Source organism: Ursus arctos, unplaced genomic scaffold (genome assembly GCF_023065955.2).
Source record: "Ursus arctos isolate Adak ecotype North America unplaced genomic scaffold, UrsArc2.0 scaffold_31, whole genome shotgun sequence".
In the NCBI taxonomy this organism is placed as follows: Eukaryota; Metazoa; Chordata; class Mammalia; order Carnivora; family Ursidae; genus Ursus; species Ursus arctos.
Window position 1 is genome coordinate 4,926,443 of NW_026622997.1, and position 17,680 is coordinate 4,944,122.

A 17,680-nucleotide genomic window follows, 5' to 3' on the forward strand; every position below is an offset into this window, starting at 1 on the left:
GGGGGCGTGCCTGCGGCGACGGGGCGGGGTCAGCGTCTGCCTGGGCCGCAACGTCAACAAAGCACTTCCGGTTGTCCGGGAATCCTGAGCCATGACTAGGTACTGAACGTGGTAATTTCGGACTAGTACGGAGGAGCAGAGGCATGCTTTTTTTTCTTTGTTTTTCAAGTGGTTAGGAGCAGAAGGACGCAGTCCATCTACTTAGGAAGAGGCCTGGTGTTGAGATACGTTGCAACGCCCTCAAGTGTAGAGTCGTAAACGAACTGTCGCCTAACAAAGTGCGGTAAAGCTTCGGTTCATTTTCGGTGGTGGGGGGAGCTAACAGTTTTTCTGAGGTATAATTGATACACAATAAACTGCACATACAATAAATTGACAGGGAATAAACTGCAAAATGAACACTTGGATCAAAGTTTTGACATATATACAACCATTAAACCACCACCACAATCAAGATTTGGGTTAGCTTCTAACTACCTCACTTTATAGACGTGGGAGCAAGATGCTCCCACAGCTCTTTCAGCTCCCGTTCTCCCCTTAAACCTTTATAATCATACTCTTGTCCCTATACTATTATCTGAGTCCATTCTTGCCAAGGTCAACAGATACGGGGCCAATTCTCTGTCCTCTTACTCTCCCAGCAGCATTTGAGGCACATGATCACTCCCACTTCCTTTGTTTTTTTTCAGGGACCCTGCTTTCTGCAGGTTTCCCTTCCATTTCAGTGGTTGCTCCCTTTCCCTCCTTTCCTGGCTTCTCTTTAAGTCTAAATGTTTTGAGGCACATGCTTTGCCTGTCTTCTCTATCTGGACTTATCACCTATGTCTCATGTCTTTAAATACCATCCGTAACTGATGAAGATGCCCAAATGTCTCTTCTTGACCCCAACTTCTGCCCTAAGCTCCAGGCTCACAAATCCAGCTGTTTATTGGATATCCTTTCTGAGATCTCTAATAAATATCTCCAATTAGTATGTTCAAAACGGAACTCTTGTTTTTACTCCTTAACCCTGTGTCTCTTCCAGGTTTCCCATCAAGCAATCACACCATCTTTCATTTCGTTACTTGGGCCCAAACTGAAAGGTTATTCTCTTTTTCCATTTCCCCTCATCAGCAAACCATGTCTACTTCATTTATTCAAAAAACATATTTATTAAGCAAAGAGAGGACACTACACTCTGAGGTATCTCCCCAACCCTCTCTGGCCAAGCCTCCTCCATCTCCTTGTAAGTTTCATCCTTGTTCTTACTTGGCCACCAAATGTCAGCCCTCCTCAAGGCTGTCCTGGGCCCTTTTTTTTTTTTTTTAAAAGATTGTATTTATTTGACAGAGAGAGAGCCGGAGAGCACAAGCAATGGAAGAGGGAGAGGGAGAAGCAGGCCCCCTGCCAAGCAGGGAACCCAATTTGGGGCTTGATCCCAGAACCCTGCGATCACGACCTGACCAAAGGCAGTCGCTTAACCGACTGAGCCACCCAGGCACCCCGCGCTCTCTTCTTCCCACTTGACATTCCCTTGACAACTGGGAATTGGCCTGATCCTAACAGCTAGGTCATGGTGCTCAAGTTTAATGTAACTTCACAGAACACCAATGTCAGACAAGGTTACTGTGACTGTCATGAAGTAAGTCAAAGTTCATAATCTTCTCTAAGCACAAAGACAATGTCACTGTGCAAATACCATAAATATTAAACAGCCCCCTCTCTGCTAAGATGAATGATGGCTTTTTTTGACCAGCTACACTTTTAGCCATGTTTCATTCCTCCGTCCTTCTAGATGGGATTTATTAAAATATGCAATCATAATTGCCCTCACTTCCTGAGAGCACCCAACCCAGAACAATTTCACTTCCCTGAACCTTCTCCCCAGATCACCTAGCACAAACCCTAGTCCTGTCATTCCTAACCCTTACTGAGATAACCTCTGCAGAGTTTATAAATCCAGTTGCTTGACTATGGGTGTGTTCCTGGTGGTCTTTGTCTAGAGGGCATTGACACTTTTAGTCTTATTCTCTATTGCATCCCGAAATTTTAGCAGAGGGGCTAATAGAGGATGTTCATCCTGAAAGTCCAGTTTTGCTTAGCACATAGCTGCTTGAATAAAGATCACTTTTCCAAGCTTCAGTGGCAGCTGGGAAGACTAGTTATTATAGTCAGTGGCATGAAGTTGAAGAGCTGTGACCTTTAAGGAAATTTCCTCCAAAACAGCTGTTGTCCTCTGCCCTTCCCGGTCCATATTGAGAATTGGAGCATGGATAAGCTAGCTTCACTTCCCAAACCATGAATAGGAGGATCTGACCTCAGTAATTGTGGAGCTGAAATCTGGGGGGAGGGGTTCTGAATATTTGAGGTGGTGGCCTGATGCCTTGGACTGTCTACCTCTTGAATAGTTGAGAAATAAACTTCTATTTTGCTTTAAGACTAACTTTGGTTTCTGTTACAACTGAACTTAAAAGCCGATAAACCAGGTCATAGTAGGTACTTTTTAGTGAATGTTTCCATGCTCATGGTTTAACTACCACCTATATTGTAAAACACTCAGATATGCAGACATTTATGTCACTAGTTTTAATATGAATACCAAACCTGTATACCCACCTATTTTCTCTCCTCAGATGTCTTAAAAGGCAGCTCAGGCCCAGTAATTCCAAATTTCTAGCATTCTGTGTTCTCCCTGTATCTTTATTTTTAAATGGTAGTTATGCAAGCCAGAACTACCCTGAAAAACCTAAAATACTTTCATTTTGATCTCTTATTTTCAAATGTCTACTTTTCTCCCGTTCTGTTACCCAAATCTATACCATCATAACTCACCTGGACTACTGAAGTTAGCTTTGAAGGCAATTCCAAGCCTGGTCAGCTCCATACATTGAGTTGATCTTGTTGAAAAACCAATCTAATCCATACCAACCTGCCTAAAACCCTTCAAAGGCTTTGGTATTAAGAAAAATACCCAAGTCTTTACGTATTCTAGGCCCTAAGTGGTCTTGCTCTTCTTCCTTCTGCCTGTCTCCTACTCTTCCCATCTCTTAGCAAACACCTTTGCTTGGACTTTGCTCTTCCACCGCAGGCCTCCTACTTGTCCTTCAGAGCTTGTCTCAGATGTCACCTTCCCAGTCTCCCTTCATTACATACTCCCTTTGCATTAGGTCTCACTTTTGACAGGTGTGACCTTACATATAATCATGATTTTTTGATAAACTGTCTACCCTGTAGATTTAAATTCATTGGTTTTAGTTGTTATTTCTAGTGCCTAGTATACTGTCAGGCCCACACTCTACAAATATTTGTTGAAAGACCATTTCGTCATTACAATTCCATAAACATCAAACATACATGGGTAGAGTATTAAAAAATTACTCCATGGATACTTGGCTTTTCTTTCTCCTCTAAAATCTTACCCTTGAACGTAATGCAGCTTGGTGTGTTTGATGCTTATAGGTTAGCAGGACCTCACTGGTTTCTTCAGACTCGAAGAAACTCAAGGTTTTCCTTTCTCCATCACCACTGTGTATGAACAAATGGAAGAATAAAGTGCTCCAACAAGAACAGCCTTATCTGCACCTCCAGAGATGACTGGAACACAGGGATTGAAGAAAATGCTTGTTTCCACTGCATTTATTACTAATATAAAAAAATGTTAAAAAGAAAAAAAAATTCATTCTCAGTTCTCCAACGGCTCTCATCCTTCCCTCCTGCCCACACAACTCCTGACCCACTTCCTTAGGGCCAGTTCAAAACCGAACCTGTTCACTGCCGTTTTCACAGAAAACAACCAGTGCCAGGGATGTAGGGAAGAAGGTTAGACGAGGGCGACAGTACTGTCCAGGGTCCACCCAAAGGTAGGCCAGGTGGAGATTCACAGAATTCAGACGAAAGGGCTGGTGGCCTCACAATGATGTACTCTAACTAAAGTGGGCTGGAGGGGAAATAGGGTAGCCCGTCAGAATCTTCAGAGGACATCTCATGGGCTTGTGTCAAACTCAGAAAAACCGACACCAGGAGAACGGGGAGACCAGGGAGGCAGTCTTGTGGAAAGTTTCACAATGCTCCCATGTTGGGAGGTGCGGAAAGTCTAGAGGGCACCAAAAGCCTCGCTCATTTTGGCAGAAAAACTTACTCTAGTGTTGGGAAGTCACAAAGATGCCACGGACACTGAGAAAGGCTACGTACGAGGGAATGCACAGTTTCACAAAGCACAGTGATCACAGACCAGAGCGGTGGGGATCATGCTACTGACGCAGAAACTACAAAATCCAAAAGCAGGGAAAGTGGCCTTTCAGGGAATAACTCTGCACCAGTCATCCACACTTGACCCCAGGTCAACCTGGTGAGTTTCACAGAACAACTGGCAACTTTGGGGGTAGGGGCTGTCACATAAAAAGGACTTAAAACAAGCAGCCAGAAGAAGGGAATGGTAGGAAAACTGCTCCAGGGCTCTCAGGAATTGAGGGCAGTACCGGGGGCTGGGTGGACAGATGCACAAGAAACAGCACCAAAGAGGTTTCCTGTTCAGCAGTCAGTCGGCGAAGGGGAAGAGGATCCAGGAGGCAGTTGAAGGGAGCAAAGATGGGGTCCTGAAGGCGAGTCTCTGGAGGCTGGATCAGAAGAAGGCCCACACACTGGGCACCAGTGATGAAACACAGCTCTGGACCCCGAACTGGGGAGGTGGCGAGTGGGGGTGGGTGTCACTGACTGAGGGTGGTGGGTAGAACAGCCTCACAGTAGCCATCACAGGGCCACAGGGAAACATATGGCCGCTAGGTCAGAGGGCTCCTTCCAGTCTGGATGGGAAGGCACAGTCTCACAGAGGAGGTCCATTGACGCCTGGGTGGTAGAAGGCACAGAGGTCCTCATATCGACAGTGGCCCTTTTTGGCAAAGTGTCGGCAGACAGGGCGGTTGGATTTGTCTGTAAACAAGTGAAAATTGAGCAGTTTAAAATATAAGAAAGCAAACAAACGTAACAAAAAACAAGAGACAGAGAAGGCAGTCAGATTTCCTACTCTCTACCATTTCTAGACATTTTAGAATGGTAGTCATTTTCCTGGGAGAAAAACATATTCAGGGCTATTCCTATTTCAAAAAGACAAAGGAGAAGTCACAGGCATTCCGGGAGTGATGGGTATTAAATGTGTACAGGCATAAAAAAATGGACCTCACCTTCCATAACTTGGGGACCATCCTTGGGCGGGCAGGTATTTTTGATAAGAGACCAACTTTTGAGCCTTCGAGGATTTCTCTGCTCTTTGTGAAAGCCTCCCCTGGAAGGACCCCCATGTCCTGGTCCAGGAAAAGGAGGTTCAGTATTGGCCCCCCACCAACCACGACCATATGGGCCACACCTGGGGCCTAGGCCTCCCCGAATTGGGCCTCTGCCCCGGGGAGGAGGTGGGAGACTCAGCAGTGGTGGAATCATTGGTCCCCTTGATCCTGGAGGACCTCTGTGAAGAGCTGGAGAGAAAGAGAAGAAAGACATGGAAAGGTGATCAGCAGCCAGCTTAATCCTGATAAGGAAGCCCTGTGTTTTTGTTTTTTTTACTTTTTATCGAAGTACAATATACATACAGAAAAATACACCAATTTTAAGTGCACAACTCAATTACCACCAACTCAATTACACCTCTGCTTTTACCACCCAGGTGAAGGGATAGAGCCTTCTTAGAACTCGGAAGTCCTCCCCCCCTTGGTGCCCCTCCTCCCCCACTATTCCACCCTCCTCCCCAAAAGTAACCACTATCCTGACTTCTAGCACCATAGGTTAGTTTTTGCCTGTTTTTGAACTTCGCATAAATGGAATCATACAGTCTGCATTCTTTTCTGTCTGGCTCCTTTCGCTCAACATCGTGTTTGTGAGATTCATCCAGGTTGCCTGTAGCAGGAGTTCGTTCATTTTCATTGCAGTGTAGTATCCCATTGCATGCACACACAACAACTTATTTATCCATTCTACTGATGGTGGACATGTGGGTGGATTCCAGTTTGGGGCTATAACGAAAAATGCTGCTATGAACATTTTTATACATGTCTTTGTTACACATATGATGCATTTCTTCTGAGTATAAACGTAGTAGAGGTATTGTTGGGTCCTAGGGTATATGTATGCTAAAGTTTAATGAAGTCAAACTTTCTTTTTTAAAGTGGCTGTACCAATTTTCACTCCCACTGGCGACTGTTCCATAGCCTTGACAACACTTAGTATTGTCGATTGTTTTCATTTTTGCCATTTGGGGAGTGTTGTTTTTTTTTTTAAATTGTGGTGGAACACATAACATAAAATTTGCTGTTTTCTTCTTCTTCTTCTTTTTTTTTAAAAGCAAATTCTATGCCCAACGTGGGGCTCGATCTCACAACTCTGAGATCAAGAGTCACATGCTCTACCAACTGAGCCAGCCAGGCGCCTAAGATTTGCCATCTTAACTATTTTTAAGTGCATGTTTCAGTAATGTTAAGTAAATTCTCATTGTTGTGAAACACATCTTTAGGACTTTTCCATCTTGCAAAACTGACTCTATAGCTACTAAAACAACTCTCCTTTTCCCCCTCCACCCAGCTCCTAGTAACCACCATTCTATTTTGCTTCCATGAGTTTGACTACTTTAAATACCTCATAAGTGGAATTACATATTTCTCTTTTTTTGACTGGCTTGTTTCATTTAGCAAGATGGCCGAATGTTCATCCATGCTGTAGCATGTGACAGGATTCCCTTCCTTTTTGGGGCTGAATATTCCATTGCATGAATATACCATATATTCATGACCATATCATTCATCTGTCAATGGACACTTGGGTTGCTTCCAGCTCTTGGCTATTGCAAATGGTGCTGCTATGAATATGAGTGTGCAAATATCTCTTCAAGATCCTGCTTTCCATTCTTTAGGATATATACCCAGAAGTGGGAATGCTGGATCATGGGATAGTTCTATTTCTAATTTTTTTTGAGGAAACTCCAGTGTTTTCCATAGAATTGCATCATTTTACAATCTCACCAACAGTGCACAAGGGTCTTAACTTGAAGTGTTATGTTTTCATCTTGTGATTATTTAACAACTAATGATATTGAGTTCTTGTTCACATGTTCTTGGCCATTTAGATCTCAGTTTTTGAGAGACAGCTGTTCTGATACTTTGCCCATTTTTCTAACAGATTGTCTAAAAGAGTCCTGTGTATGTTCTAGATACGAGCACTTTATTGGTTTTATTTATTGCAAATATTTTCTACTCTATGACTTCCTATTAATTTCTTAATGGTGTCCTTTGATTAATAAAAGTTTAATGTAGTTCGGTTTATCAATCTTCGTAGTTTCTTGTCTGTTTAAGAACTCCTACATCTTCCAAAACTATGAAAATATTTTTCTTTACCTTTAACACTTAGATCTACAGTTCGCTTTAAGTTGATGTTTACATATGATATGAACAGGAGGTCAGATTTCATACCCCCCCATGAATATCCAATTAATCCAGCATCATTTACTGAAATGACCACTTTTTCAGCTCCATCTTCATCATAAATGAGGTGTCTACATACGTGCAGGCCTGTTACTGGACTTTTTGTACCAGGCTGTAGACTTTTAGGTCTGTTATTGTGCCAATACCACACCATAACTACTATAGCTTTAAAGTAAATCGTGATATTCAGGATAAGTCCTCCTACTTCAAGTTTGTATCTGTAATCTCTCAGCCTGATCCTTTGCATTTCCATATAATAATATAGAATGCTATTTCCATTATAGGGATTGTAAATGGGAATGCACTGAATCCATAGATCAATTTGGGAGTAAGTGACATTTTTACATTGACCTTTCCAACCTGTGAATATACAACATCTCTCCATTCATCTCTGTACAGAATCCCTGATCTTTTGGTTTTCGGTCCTCCTGGGTTTTAGTTAATCCCTTGCTCCCTTCTCGAGGACCTAATCAAAGAATCAGAGCCCCCTCATCCTCACCTGACTTGGGGTCACCAGGCTTTCCATTGGCCATGGGGGGAGGGCCCAGAAGGCTGGGTGGTCCTAAGAGTAGACATGAAAATATAGTCATTAGAATGGACTAACGTACGGATGATCCTATCTTATGTTTTTCTACTACTCATTTCTTAATTCAATCAGTAAAGCCAGATACATTCTCAGCAGTTACAAGTTCTCAGGCAAATCTACCTGCCCTTTCCTCAAAAAAGCATTTCCAGTTTGGAGGGAAAAAAAAATGGAGACTCAGTCAAGGAGGATAACGCTGGAAAGAGACCTTACAGCTTTCTCTTTTCCTTATACAGTTGCTACCCAAAACATCCTAGGTGATTCCAGAAGTAATTCAATCCCTCTCTTTAACTGTTTGGCCAATCAGAACGATCCTCCCCTGCCCCAGAGTAGTTTAGAGAAGGCAGCACTTCTACCTTCCCTGTGTAAGTCTGGTCACAAATTGTTATCCTAGTCGTCGTAATCTGCAACCTCTCTAGGGCCCCCTCTTCCTTGCCGTTCTGCGACTGCGCACCCGAGCTCTTTATCCTCTCCTTCCCTGCCTTCTTCAGAAAGGTTAGAGGCCGGATCGAAGTTGAGGGGTCAAGGAAGAGAACTCGCTCAGGGACCCACACCGGACAGCCTCCTATCCCCGCCCCAGCGCTTGCGCCCTTCCTCCTTCCGTTAGAGCCCCCTCCCCCGCACCTTTTCAGACCCTAACTCCTCGCCTCGACCAGCTGACAGGTATGTGCACACCCCTCCCGGGCTCCTCACCGATGGGACTCCCATCCTCCTCGTCTCCAGTCTCTTCCCGCTCTGACAGCGGGGGCTGATGCGGTGGCGGCGGCTGCTGCTGATTCTGCTTCTTTCGTTTCGGCATCGTGGTTGCGGCAATGGCTGCAGCGGGATTTGGAGGGCAGTGAGGAAGGGGCACGCTGGGATTCTATTTCCGCTTCCGGGGGGGTGGCTGGAGAAGCTGAGGCTCCCGCCATTTCACTTCCGGAGGGCTCCGGGGAGATTTTGTGTGGCTCACTCTCTCATAAAACACCTCCCTCGGTCTCTGCCAGGCACAGAGGCAGTCTCAAGCCTTCTTTTTGTTGAGTTCCTATAAATGCTTTTAAAAATTCCTCTCTTCTCCCTTCGCTGAAAAAAAAAACCCACAACCGGCGCCTCACTCTGTGCCATAGAGTCGATAGGCTCTCGGGCCAGAATGCCTGAGAGCTGTCGCATCTTAAGATCGCCACATCCGGCCCCCGGTTACTATGGTAACGGCTGCAGGCACAACTTCGTGCCCTCTGACCTCTCTCCCAAAATCCTTGTCCCACCTGGGTTTCCTTCCTCATCCGCGCTTGCCCTTATGATCTGTAAACCTGCTCCTTATCGCTCCCACAAGGAATCTGGGTCCCAAGACTCTTAAGACAGCTACCCTCCCCTCAAGACGTCTGGCCCCGCCCCCAGTGTAGATGAGCAATTCGACTTCATTCCCCGGACGCGCAATCCCGTCTTTCCACTAAGGTCAAGCCCCGGGCGGGGGGAGGAGGACGGGTAAAGTAACTTCAGCGCATCCACGCTCCTCTTTCTCCCAGGTGGTAGGACCCGCCTTCCGCTCCACCGCCCCCTTCCAGGTGAGTGGTAGCGTCCCCCCAGCGCGCAAGGTAGTGATGACACACGTCCCCCCTCCTCCGAACGCGAGTTGGTAGCGTCCGTGACGAAGTTAGCTTGATCCTCCCACGCGCGCCTCCTTCCTCGCCGCCGCTGCGCCCTCTCGGTGCCACTGACTCTCACGTGCGGGTAGCCCACCCCGCATCGTCGTCTCGCCTCGCTCCCAGAAGGAAGTGGCTATATTTCCTTCGCCTTCCACCCAGGCCACGGGGGGCAAATCGGCCAGGCCCGCCCGGTGACGTCACCTCATAGCCCCGCCCCCTTAGGGTCCCAGGCCCTTGCGGCGGGGGTTGCCCGGGGGGGGGGTGGGGGGGAGTCAGTTGAGGCGGCAGGAACTCGGAGGAGGGTGGGCCAGGTGACTGGTCCAGGCCATGCCGAGAAAGAAGCCCTTCAGCGTGAAGCAAAAGAAGAAGCAGTTGCAGGACAAGCGGGAGCGGAAGCGAGGTCAGTGCGGGAGCTGGGGAGGGGGCGGGGCTCGGGCTCCCGCACCTCTGGAAGGAGGGGTGTGCCCGCCGCACCCCTGCGGGGCGTGGGAGTGGGTGGTGGCAGCGCGCGGGCGATCGGGATTCTCTCACCCCAGTCTCCCTGGAAGGGGTGGGAAAGGATGGAGAATTGGGGGAGGGGAATCCCCCCCAGCTCGAACGGGGCGCCATCCCCGCAGGTCTCTGGAGAAGAAATGACTCCCCCCACGCACATCCGGTAGGGTCTTGGTCAGGATGACCAAAAGAAGTGGGGTGGTGTGAGGGGAAGCCACACGGACCGGAGAGGGGGTCCTACGGCCCCTTAGAGCCATCCAGTATTGGCGTCACCGCCTCCTCCCCGCAGGGCTCCAAGATGGGCTGCGATCCAGTTCCAACAGCCGCAGCGGGAGCCGGGAGCGGCGGGAGGAGCAGACTGACACCTCGGACGGGGAATCTGTGACCCATCATATCCGCAGGCTCAACCAGCAGCCTTCCCAGGGGTTGGGTCCTCGAGGCTATGACCCAAATCGGTGAGAACAGGCGTGGCGGGGGGGCGCTGGCCGGGGCATCCCCGCCTACCCGGAAGTGAGAGTGTTGGGGGAAAAAGCCGGCTGCTGCTGCTGGAGGAGGTGGGACTGGGATGCCTTGTCTCCGCAGGCGGCTGGGCTCACCGGAGCTGGCCACAATCCTCCCTTCCGGAGGGGCTGGAGAGAGTTCTTGGCTTTTAGAAGGGCGAGGTTTAGGAGAAGGCCGAATATTGCGGGAGAGGGACTTGAGGGAGGGTCGACTGAGAGGAGACTTGAACAACTGGAGAGAAAGCTCTACGAAGTTGTCTGCCCAGGAGGGGAGTTTGTGGCCACGGGATTGCAAGAGATGCTGCGGTCCCTGTCCCATTAGATACCGGCTGCATTTTGAGCGAGACAGCCGGGAGGAGGTGGAAAGAAGAAAGAGGGCAGCCCGCGAGCAAGTGCTGCAGCCGGTTAGTGCTGAGCTGCTGGAGCTGGACATCCGGGAGGTCTATCAGCCTGGCTCAGGTGAGAGCTCAACACCTGGATGTTTGGGAGAGGCAATGGGCTGGGGGAAGGAACTTGGAAGAGGAAGAGCTGACTGTGAAGGATGAGAGGTTTGGGATCCACTCTTGAACCCTGAAACTATTCTCAGACTTACTTGGACTTTTTCTTAACTTCCCAGTCCTGGACTTTCCCCGGCGTCCTCCTTGGAGCTATGAGATGTCCAAAGAGCAGCTAATGAGCCAGGAGGAACGGAGCTTCCAGGAGTATCTTGGGAAGATTCATGGGGCTTACACCTCTGAGAAACTCAGCTACTTTGAGCATAATCTGGAGGTGAGAATGGAGTGGGGACAGGCGTGGGGCACAGTGACCCTTGGTCAAATTAGTCTGGGGTCAGGCAGGAGAGCAATTCTGGGCTTAGGTACTCTTCCACTGGTCTTGTCTTTTCAGACATGGAGGCAGCTGTGGCGTGTGTTGGAGATGTCTGACATTGTCCTGCTTATCACTGATATCCGACATCCAGTGAGTACTGGGGGTGAGGGGGACAAGGGGGATGGGGGAGGGAGATTCTTGTGGGGTAAAGGGCAGAGGCAAGAGTTGGAAGATGGAGCGATATCTTTCCTTTCTAGTCTTCCCTACCTCATAGTGATGTCTGCAGTCAGGAACTCAGTCCTTTATTCATCAGTTCACAGCTTGTCACTGTTGGTTTGGTTAATTGACTTTCTTCTTTACTTCTTTTGATGAAAAACTGCGTATCCTGTTTTCATTCCACCACAGCTAGACCAATAGAAAGTTTTAGTGTGGAGCTCTAGGGGATTCTGCGAAAGCAGCTGGGGACTTCCCCCTGCCCCACCGCATCAGTCACGACAGAACTGAGCCTTACATGGAAGACTAGGAGAGTGGTTAAGGCTCTAAAGTTGGCTGCTGGACAACCCTTGTATTAACCTGGCTCTACCACTCCATTGCTGTCCTCTAGTGGGAGAAAGGGAGGTCTGTGGGGGACATTTAGGTTGGAAATCCCTAACGGCACGTATACACACGCTCCTACACATACAGACATACGTGTGTGCTCACATGCACTCACACAGCCACGCATACTCATCACAAACCTGCAGACATGTGCTTATGTGCATATATGTACATGTAGATAGTTGTGTGCACACAAAAACAGGTATTAAGTTTTATCTCAACCCCCACCTTTTATCTCAACCTATGCCTGACCCCAACCTTTACGCCAGTGTGCTAGGTATCACTATTTCCTTGTCTTGTTTTTGGCTCATTTCCATCCCTAATCAGGACCTGTGAGAAGTCCCCCAGAGACAAATGTACAGGTATTGCTTACTGCTACTTTGTTTTTCTAGTTCAGTTTTGCTGATTTATCCTTTTGCCCCAGAATCTGCTACCACCAGAGTCTTGTCTCTGAGTGGTGTCTGGTGAGTGGGGAGCTGGAGGCAGAGAACTCTGGGTTGACCTCTCATTGCTCCCTCCTCTCACCAACCCTGTCCCAGGTTGTGAATTTCCCACCAGCACTTTACGAGTACGTGACTGGAGAACTTGGGTTGGCCTTGGTCTTGGTCCTGAACAAGGTGGATCTAGCCCCACCGGCTCTCGTGGTTGCCTGGAAGCATTATTTTCACCAACACTATCCCCAGCTCCACATAGTCCTTTTTACCTCTTTCCCTCGGGATCCCCGCACCCCACAGGACCCTAGTAGCGGTGAGTGGGCAATGAAGGCAGCATGGGAGAGGTGGGGTGGCAGGGGACAACAGGGAGAACAGAGAGGCTTGTTGACAAAGGAGTACCTGATCTTGGGCTTAAGGGTGGTGGGTGAGATGGGGTGCATAAGCCCATGTGCTAACATTTGTGCCCTCTGATCTCAGTTTTGAAGAAGAGTCGGAGGCGGGGGAGAGGATGGACTCGGGCCCTGGGGCCAGAGCAGTTGCTGAGAGCCTGTGAAGCCATCACTGCAGGGAAAGGTATATACCTCTTAGAGGGGAGCTGTGGAAGGATACGGGGGAGACCCAAGGCCTGGAGTCATTTTGCTTACCTTCCCTGCAGTCAGTCCCTTCTATTATGGATGTAGGTGAGCAGCCGGGGGGAGAGAGAGAAGAGGGAGCAGACTGACTTGGTGGCAACAAAGGTAGCAGGTAGGCAGGAGCTTCAGTGGTCTGTTGCCTTTAGTTTTCCCAGTATTTTTCCGAAACTCAAAAATTCACATGATTTCTAGGTGGTGTCAAGTGAAGGCCACGGAGAATCTGTCATGTAGGTTGGCACTCTCCAACTCCAGAGGGTGCCAGTTAGACCAACTGTGCAGTGCACAGGCTGTGCAGTCATCGAGGGTGGCCCTGGGGAGAGCCTTCATCATCTTCCCCTCCCCTGAACAGTGGACTTGAGCAGCTGGCGGGAGAAGATTGCCCGAGATGTGGCTGCGGCCACCTGGGGAAGTGGCTCTGGGGAGGAGGAGGAAGACGAGGATGGACCTGCAGTCTTGGTGGGGCAGCAGACTGACTCAGCGATGGAACCAACCGGCCCAACCCGGGAGCGCTACAAAGATGGGGTGGTGACCATCGGCTGTGTGGGTAAGGAAGCGGTGGCCCAGGCAGGGCAGCCTCCTGTGAGGCACAGAAGTTCAGAAAAGGAAGGTGTCGGCGAAAGATCCTGGCACCCTTGAGTTAAATTCAGGCTTTTCTTAGCTCGTATTGATCTTGAGCAAGTTAGTATCCACTCTGAGTCTTAATTGTTTTGATCTTTAGAACGCAGGTGCTGATGCCCAGTTAGAATGGGTGTGAGGAATGAAGAGAGCAGCATGGGGAGAGCCCAAGGACGACTGACAAATAGTGTTAACAGTAATGATCACGGTTGCTAAGATTTATCATTTACACGATGCTTACCACGTACCAGGCATTGTTTCAAATGACACGTATCTTAACTGTTTCCATGGTAGTAATCAATCTGTAGTAGAGAAATCATGAAGTCCTAGCAGGAGCTTAGTTAGAATTAGTATCTTTCTGAGTCTTATCCCTTCAAGTCTGTTGCCAAGGAGCATCTTCCCTGAATTAAAAGCCTTGTTTCTGTGCTTGGTGGGGAAGAAAGGAATGTATGATTAGGCCCAGGGCCCCTTTCCTTTGTCCGTGGGAGAGGTAAGAAGTGACTTGGGCAAAGTTTGTGGAATCTGGGGGTGATAGGGGAATCAAATTAAGGAGAGTAGAGTAGTTAGTTGGGCTCCTTGGAAACGCTCCTGACTTAGTCTCCTTTTTGTCCTGGGAACAACCTGACTGCTGACACATGGCACCCTTTGCTGTCTTTTCCCCCTGCTTCTCCCTGGCGAGGGTGGGAGGTGGGGGTGGGGTATCCACTGTTTCAGGTCTCTGCAGTAACTTCTCTGTGTTCATAGTGATGTAAGCGAGAGCATTTTCTGTGGCACAGGCAGTCCTGAGCTTAGATTTACCTCTAGTTATTGGCAGATATTTACTAAGTGCCAGGTGCTGTTCCAGGGGCAGATTATGCTGCCATGAAAGGGGCAGAAAAGTCCCTGCTCTCACAGAGCTTATTGCCTTGGAAGTAAATTGATTTCATGATTTGAAATCATATTATTTAGGGGCAACAAAAGGGGGTAGAGAGTGACCCAGAGAGGAGGGTTCTCATGGAAGCCCCCTTTGAGAAGAGCCCAGGATGTGGAGAGGCAGTAGCCATTTGGAGATACGGGAAAAGGGCCTTCCAGGCCAAGGGATCAGTAAATGAAAAGATCTTGATGTGGGAGCAAGCTTGGTGATTATGGGACAAGCCAGGGTGTCAGAGCATTGGGAGATGGGAGCCATGGGGATGAGTAAGATGGAGGAGAGGGGCAGGACGAGGGAGTTCACGGTCTGTGAAAGGGGCTGGCTGTAGAGCCGGGTCATGGTATCTCAGCTGGGTAAGAAGGGAAGTGAGGACGTGAGTCCAGTATGGAATAGTGGGTCAAAGATGTATTGGACCTGAGGAACAGAATAAGTGAGCTGGAATGATAGGACATCCGGGCAGAGAAGAGTGATGCTTGCAGTTGGGATTTTGGAGGTGTGAAGTGACCAGATCCAGAGTGTGGTCACGGCAGTGGGTAGTTGAGGAAATGACCTTTGGCAGATAGATGCTGGCACTGAGAGGCCAGAGTGCTAAACAGGCCACCTGTACAGATACCAAGGTCACCTGGAGCGATGGAGATGGTCCTGAAGAGAGTGGCAGTGAGCCTCAAGGGTTTCCGTTCTTCTCCATAGAGCAGTTGTGGTGACTGTGAGCTGCATGTCTCACTTGTCTTCGGCATTTAGTGTGCTGCAGGCACTGAACCACACGGTGGTGTTTAATCATGACCACTTTGAGCTTGAAGGTATCTGTACTTGTAAAATGAGGAAACAAAGGCTCAGGAAATGAAGCAAATAGCCTTGAGGTTACAAAGCTGATAAGTGGAGAGGCTAGGATTCAACCCTGGCAGCCCAGAGTCTGATTTGCAACTTGCAAGTTTATACAGTTTCCTTAATTTCTGTGTTTGACTTCCCTTTTTATCTATAGCTATAGCATTGCACCCTGCCTGTCCAGAGTAGGGAACTGTCCAGTGTTAATTCTTCTTGCCTTCCTTAGGTTTCCCCAATGTGGGCAAGTCCTCGCTGATCAACGGGCTGGTGGGCAGGAAGGTCGTGAGTGTCTCCAGAACCCCCGGCCACACCCGATACTTTCAGACCTACTTTCTCACCCCCTCTGTGAAGCTCTGTGACTGCCCTGGCCTCATATTCCCATCCCTTCTGCCCAGGCAGTTACAGGTATGAGGGCAGAGGGGGCAGGGAGGGAGAGGAGGCAGGAGGTCAGGAACAGACTGAGCACTCTTGTTTCCCCTCAGGTTCTGGCGGGGATCTACCCCATTGCCCAAATCCAGGAGCCATACACTGCTGTGGGCTACCTGGCCTCTCGAATCCCTGTGCAGGTCCTGCTCCACCTGCGCCACCCAGAGGCCAAGGATCCCTCAGCAGAACACCCCTGGTGTGCCTGGGACATCTGTGAAGGTGGGCTCCATGTTCCTGGTTTCTCCTCCCCTTACCCTGAACCCTGCCCTATCTCTTCACCTCTCCTCAGAGGTTCTGTCATCGATGAAGCACCTGGCTACTCATGCCTGGATTTCTGTTGTGGGGCCAGCAAGATCGGTGGCCTGGGATGTTCTGGAAGGACTGTGTTATGGGAATGGGGTGATGGTGACTGGGCCCGGTGAACGGCTTCCCTCCTCACTATTCTTTTCTCTCTCCAGCCTGGGCGGAGAAGCGTGGTTATAAGACAGCTAAGGCAGCCCGGAATGATGTGTACAGAGCAGCCAACAGCCTCCTGCGGCTGGCACTGGACGGCCGCCTCAGCCTGTGTTTTCATCCCCCGGGCTACAGTGAGCAGAAAGGTCAGACAACCAGTGTTCTTGTGCTGTAATGTAGGCAAAAGGGTGTGGGCTTTGTGACCACACGGAACGAGGGTCAGACCTGGATTCTGTACCTGTCGGCCAGCTCTGTGTTACTAAACGTCTTTGAGACAGTTTCCTGATCTGCAAAACCAGGGTGACAGTTGCCGTCTTGCAAGGTGATGGAGAGGAGAGTGATGTATGCAGAGCTTTGTTCAGTGCCCAGCACACGGGGATTTGCATGAATGAATTGAATGCCAGCAGCTGCAAAACTGATTATTGCTCTTAGTCTTTGCCTCTTCCTCATCTTTCTTTAGCTTTAGTTCCTTGCTTGAAACGTTCTTCTGTTCTCTTGTTTTGGTTCCCCAGGCACCTGGGAGTCCCATCCGGAGACCACAGAGCTGGTGGTTTTGCAGGGCAGGGTGGGGCCAGCAGGTGACGAGGAGGAGGAGGAAGAAGAAGAGCTGAGCAGCTCCTGTGAGGAGGAGGGAGAGGAGGACCGGGATGCGGATGAGGAGGGGGAAGGGGATGAGGACACCCCAACTTCAGCTCCAGGGTCCAGCCTGGCTGCCCGAAACCCTTACGCCCTCCTGGGAGAGGACGAGTGCTGAGTCCCTCCCCTGTGCCACCTGCTCCACCCAGCATCTCTGCTTTTGGACTGACCTGGGGGTGCCTCCCCTCCGCTGCCCCAGTTGTGAATAAAGATTGTCTGCTTTGTAGCCCCTTCCCCGAATGGACTGAGGTGAGAGCGGCTGTTTTAGCCAACAGCTGTGGGAGACCTCTCTCCTTTTCTCCTTTCTTTCTCCTCTTTGGGAAGGAAGAGTTCTCTTAGGAAATAATTCACTGGGTTGTAAGGCCCAGAAATCCACTGTCTCTGCTCACTCTCCCACCGTGCACCTTATGAATCCCATTATCAACATGGGGAGGGGAAGTCACTTCAGGCTTTGAGGCCTGGTCTAAATCCAACCCTCTTCTGGAGTTTGTGCCATTCCTTCTCTCTCAGATCTGAGCAGCAGCCCTGTGCCCCTGCTGCTTGACCTGGGTCTGTTAGGGTTTACTAGCTGCCAGGAGCTTTTTGGAGCAGAAGTGGTAAGAGGTGTGACAAGCTGATGTGTCTGTGTGAGCTTTTTATAGGATTTACTCAAATTCAACAAACACTTGTGGAGGGCCAACTGTGTGTCTGGATCTCTGCT

At 49.1% G+C, this 17,680-nt stretch overlaps 2 protein-coding genes and 1 long non-coding RNA gene across 4 annotated transcripts; 2 read left to right on the forward strand and 1 right to left on the reverse strand.

Moving 5' to 3' along the window:
- The first annotated feature begins 4 nt into the window (after window positions 1-4).
- Window positions 5-3,664, forward strand: LOC130542251 (uncharacterized). The gene is made up of 2 exons (XR_008956679.1): window positions 5-278; window positions 3,439-3,664. It is a non-coding gene; the product is annotated as an uncharacterized LOC130542251 (long non-coding RNA).
- Window positions 3,601-9,579, reverse strand: PRR3 (proline rich 3). Of its 2 annotated transcripts, XM_026511342.4 has the most exons (5): window positions 8,722-9,579; window positions 7,945-8,007; window positions 5,802-5,984; window positions 5,160-5,450; window positions 3,601-4,908 (listed from the first exon to the last, which is right to left on the reverse strand). In XM_026511342.4, the coding sequence occupies exons 1-5, from the start codon at window positions 8,825-8,827 to the stop codon at window positions 4,802-4,804; spliced, it is 750 nt and encodes a 249-aa protein (XP_026367127.1). In that variant the 5' UTR covers window positions 8,828-9,579; the 3' UTR covers window positions 3,601-4,801. The 2 variants fall into 2 exon arrangements, with proteins under 2 accessions (XP_026367127.1, XP_026367128.1); XM_026511343.4 differs by lacking the exon at window positions 5,802-5,984.
- Window positions 9,444-17,206, forward strand: GNL1 (G protein nucleolar 1 (putative)). Its single transcript, XM_026511341.4, has 13 exons — window positions 9,444-9,462; window positions 9,534-10,053; window positions 10,435-10,600; window positions 10,968-11,104; window positions 11,262-11,413; window positions 11,531-11,602; window positions 12,589-12,796; window positions 12,961-13,056; window positions 13,465-13,659; window positions 15,692-15,870; window positions 15,948-16,110; window positions 16,350-16,490; window positions 16,857-17,206. The coding sequence occupies exons 2-13, from the start codon at window positions 9,981-9,983 to the stop codon at window positions 17,096-17,098; spliced, it is 1,824 nt and encodes a 607-aa protein (XP_026367126.1). The 5' UTR covers window positions 9,444-9,462; window positions 9,534-9,980; the 3' UTR covers window positions 17,099-17,206.
- Window positions 17,207-17,680: the final 474 nt, after the last annotated feature.

Bases quoted from the DNA above. Each gene is read 5' to 3' on its own strand.
- GNL1 (XM_026511341.4), top strand. From the start codon at position 9,981: ATGCCGAGAAAGAAGCCCTTCAGCGTGAAGCAAAAGAAGAAGCAGTTG. The intron at 11,603-12,588 runs GTGAGTACTGGG...ACCCTGTCCCAG, and splicing joins TCACTGATATCCGACATCCA to GTTGTGAATTTCCCACCAGC. The intron at 16,111-16,349 runs GTGGGCTCCATG...TTCTCTCTCCAG, and splicing joins TGCCTGGGACATCTGTGAAG to CCTGGGCGGAGAAGCGTGGT.
- PRR3 (XM_026511342.4), bottom strand. From the start codon at position 8,827: ATGCCGAAACGAAAGAAGCAGAATCAGCAGCAGCCGCCGCCACCGCAT. The intron at 5,985-7,944 runs GTGAGGATGAGG...TTTTCGTTATAG, and splicing joins GCCTGGTGACCCCAAGTCAG to CCCCAAACTGGAATCCACCC. The intron at 5,451-5,801 runs GTATGATTCCAT...CTTTCTCTCCAG, and splicing joins GACAGAAAAGAATGCAGACT to CTCTTCACAGAGGTCCTCCA.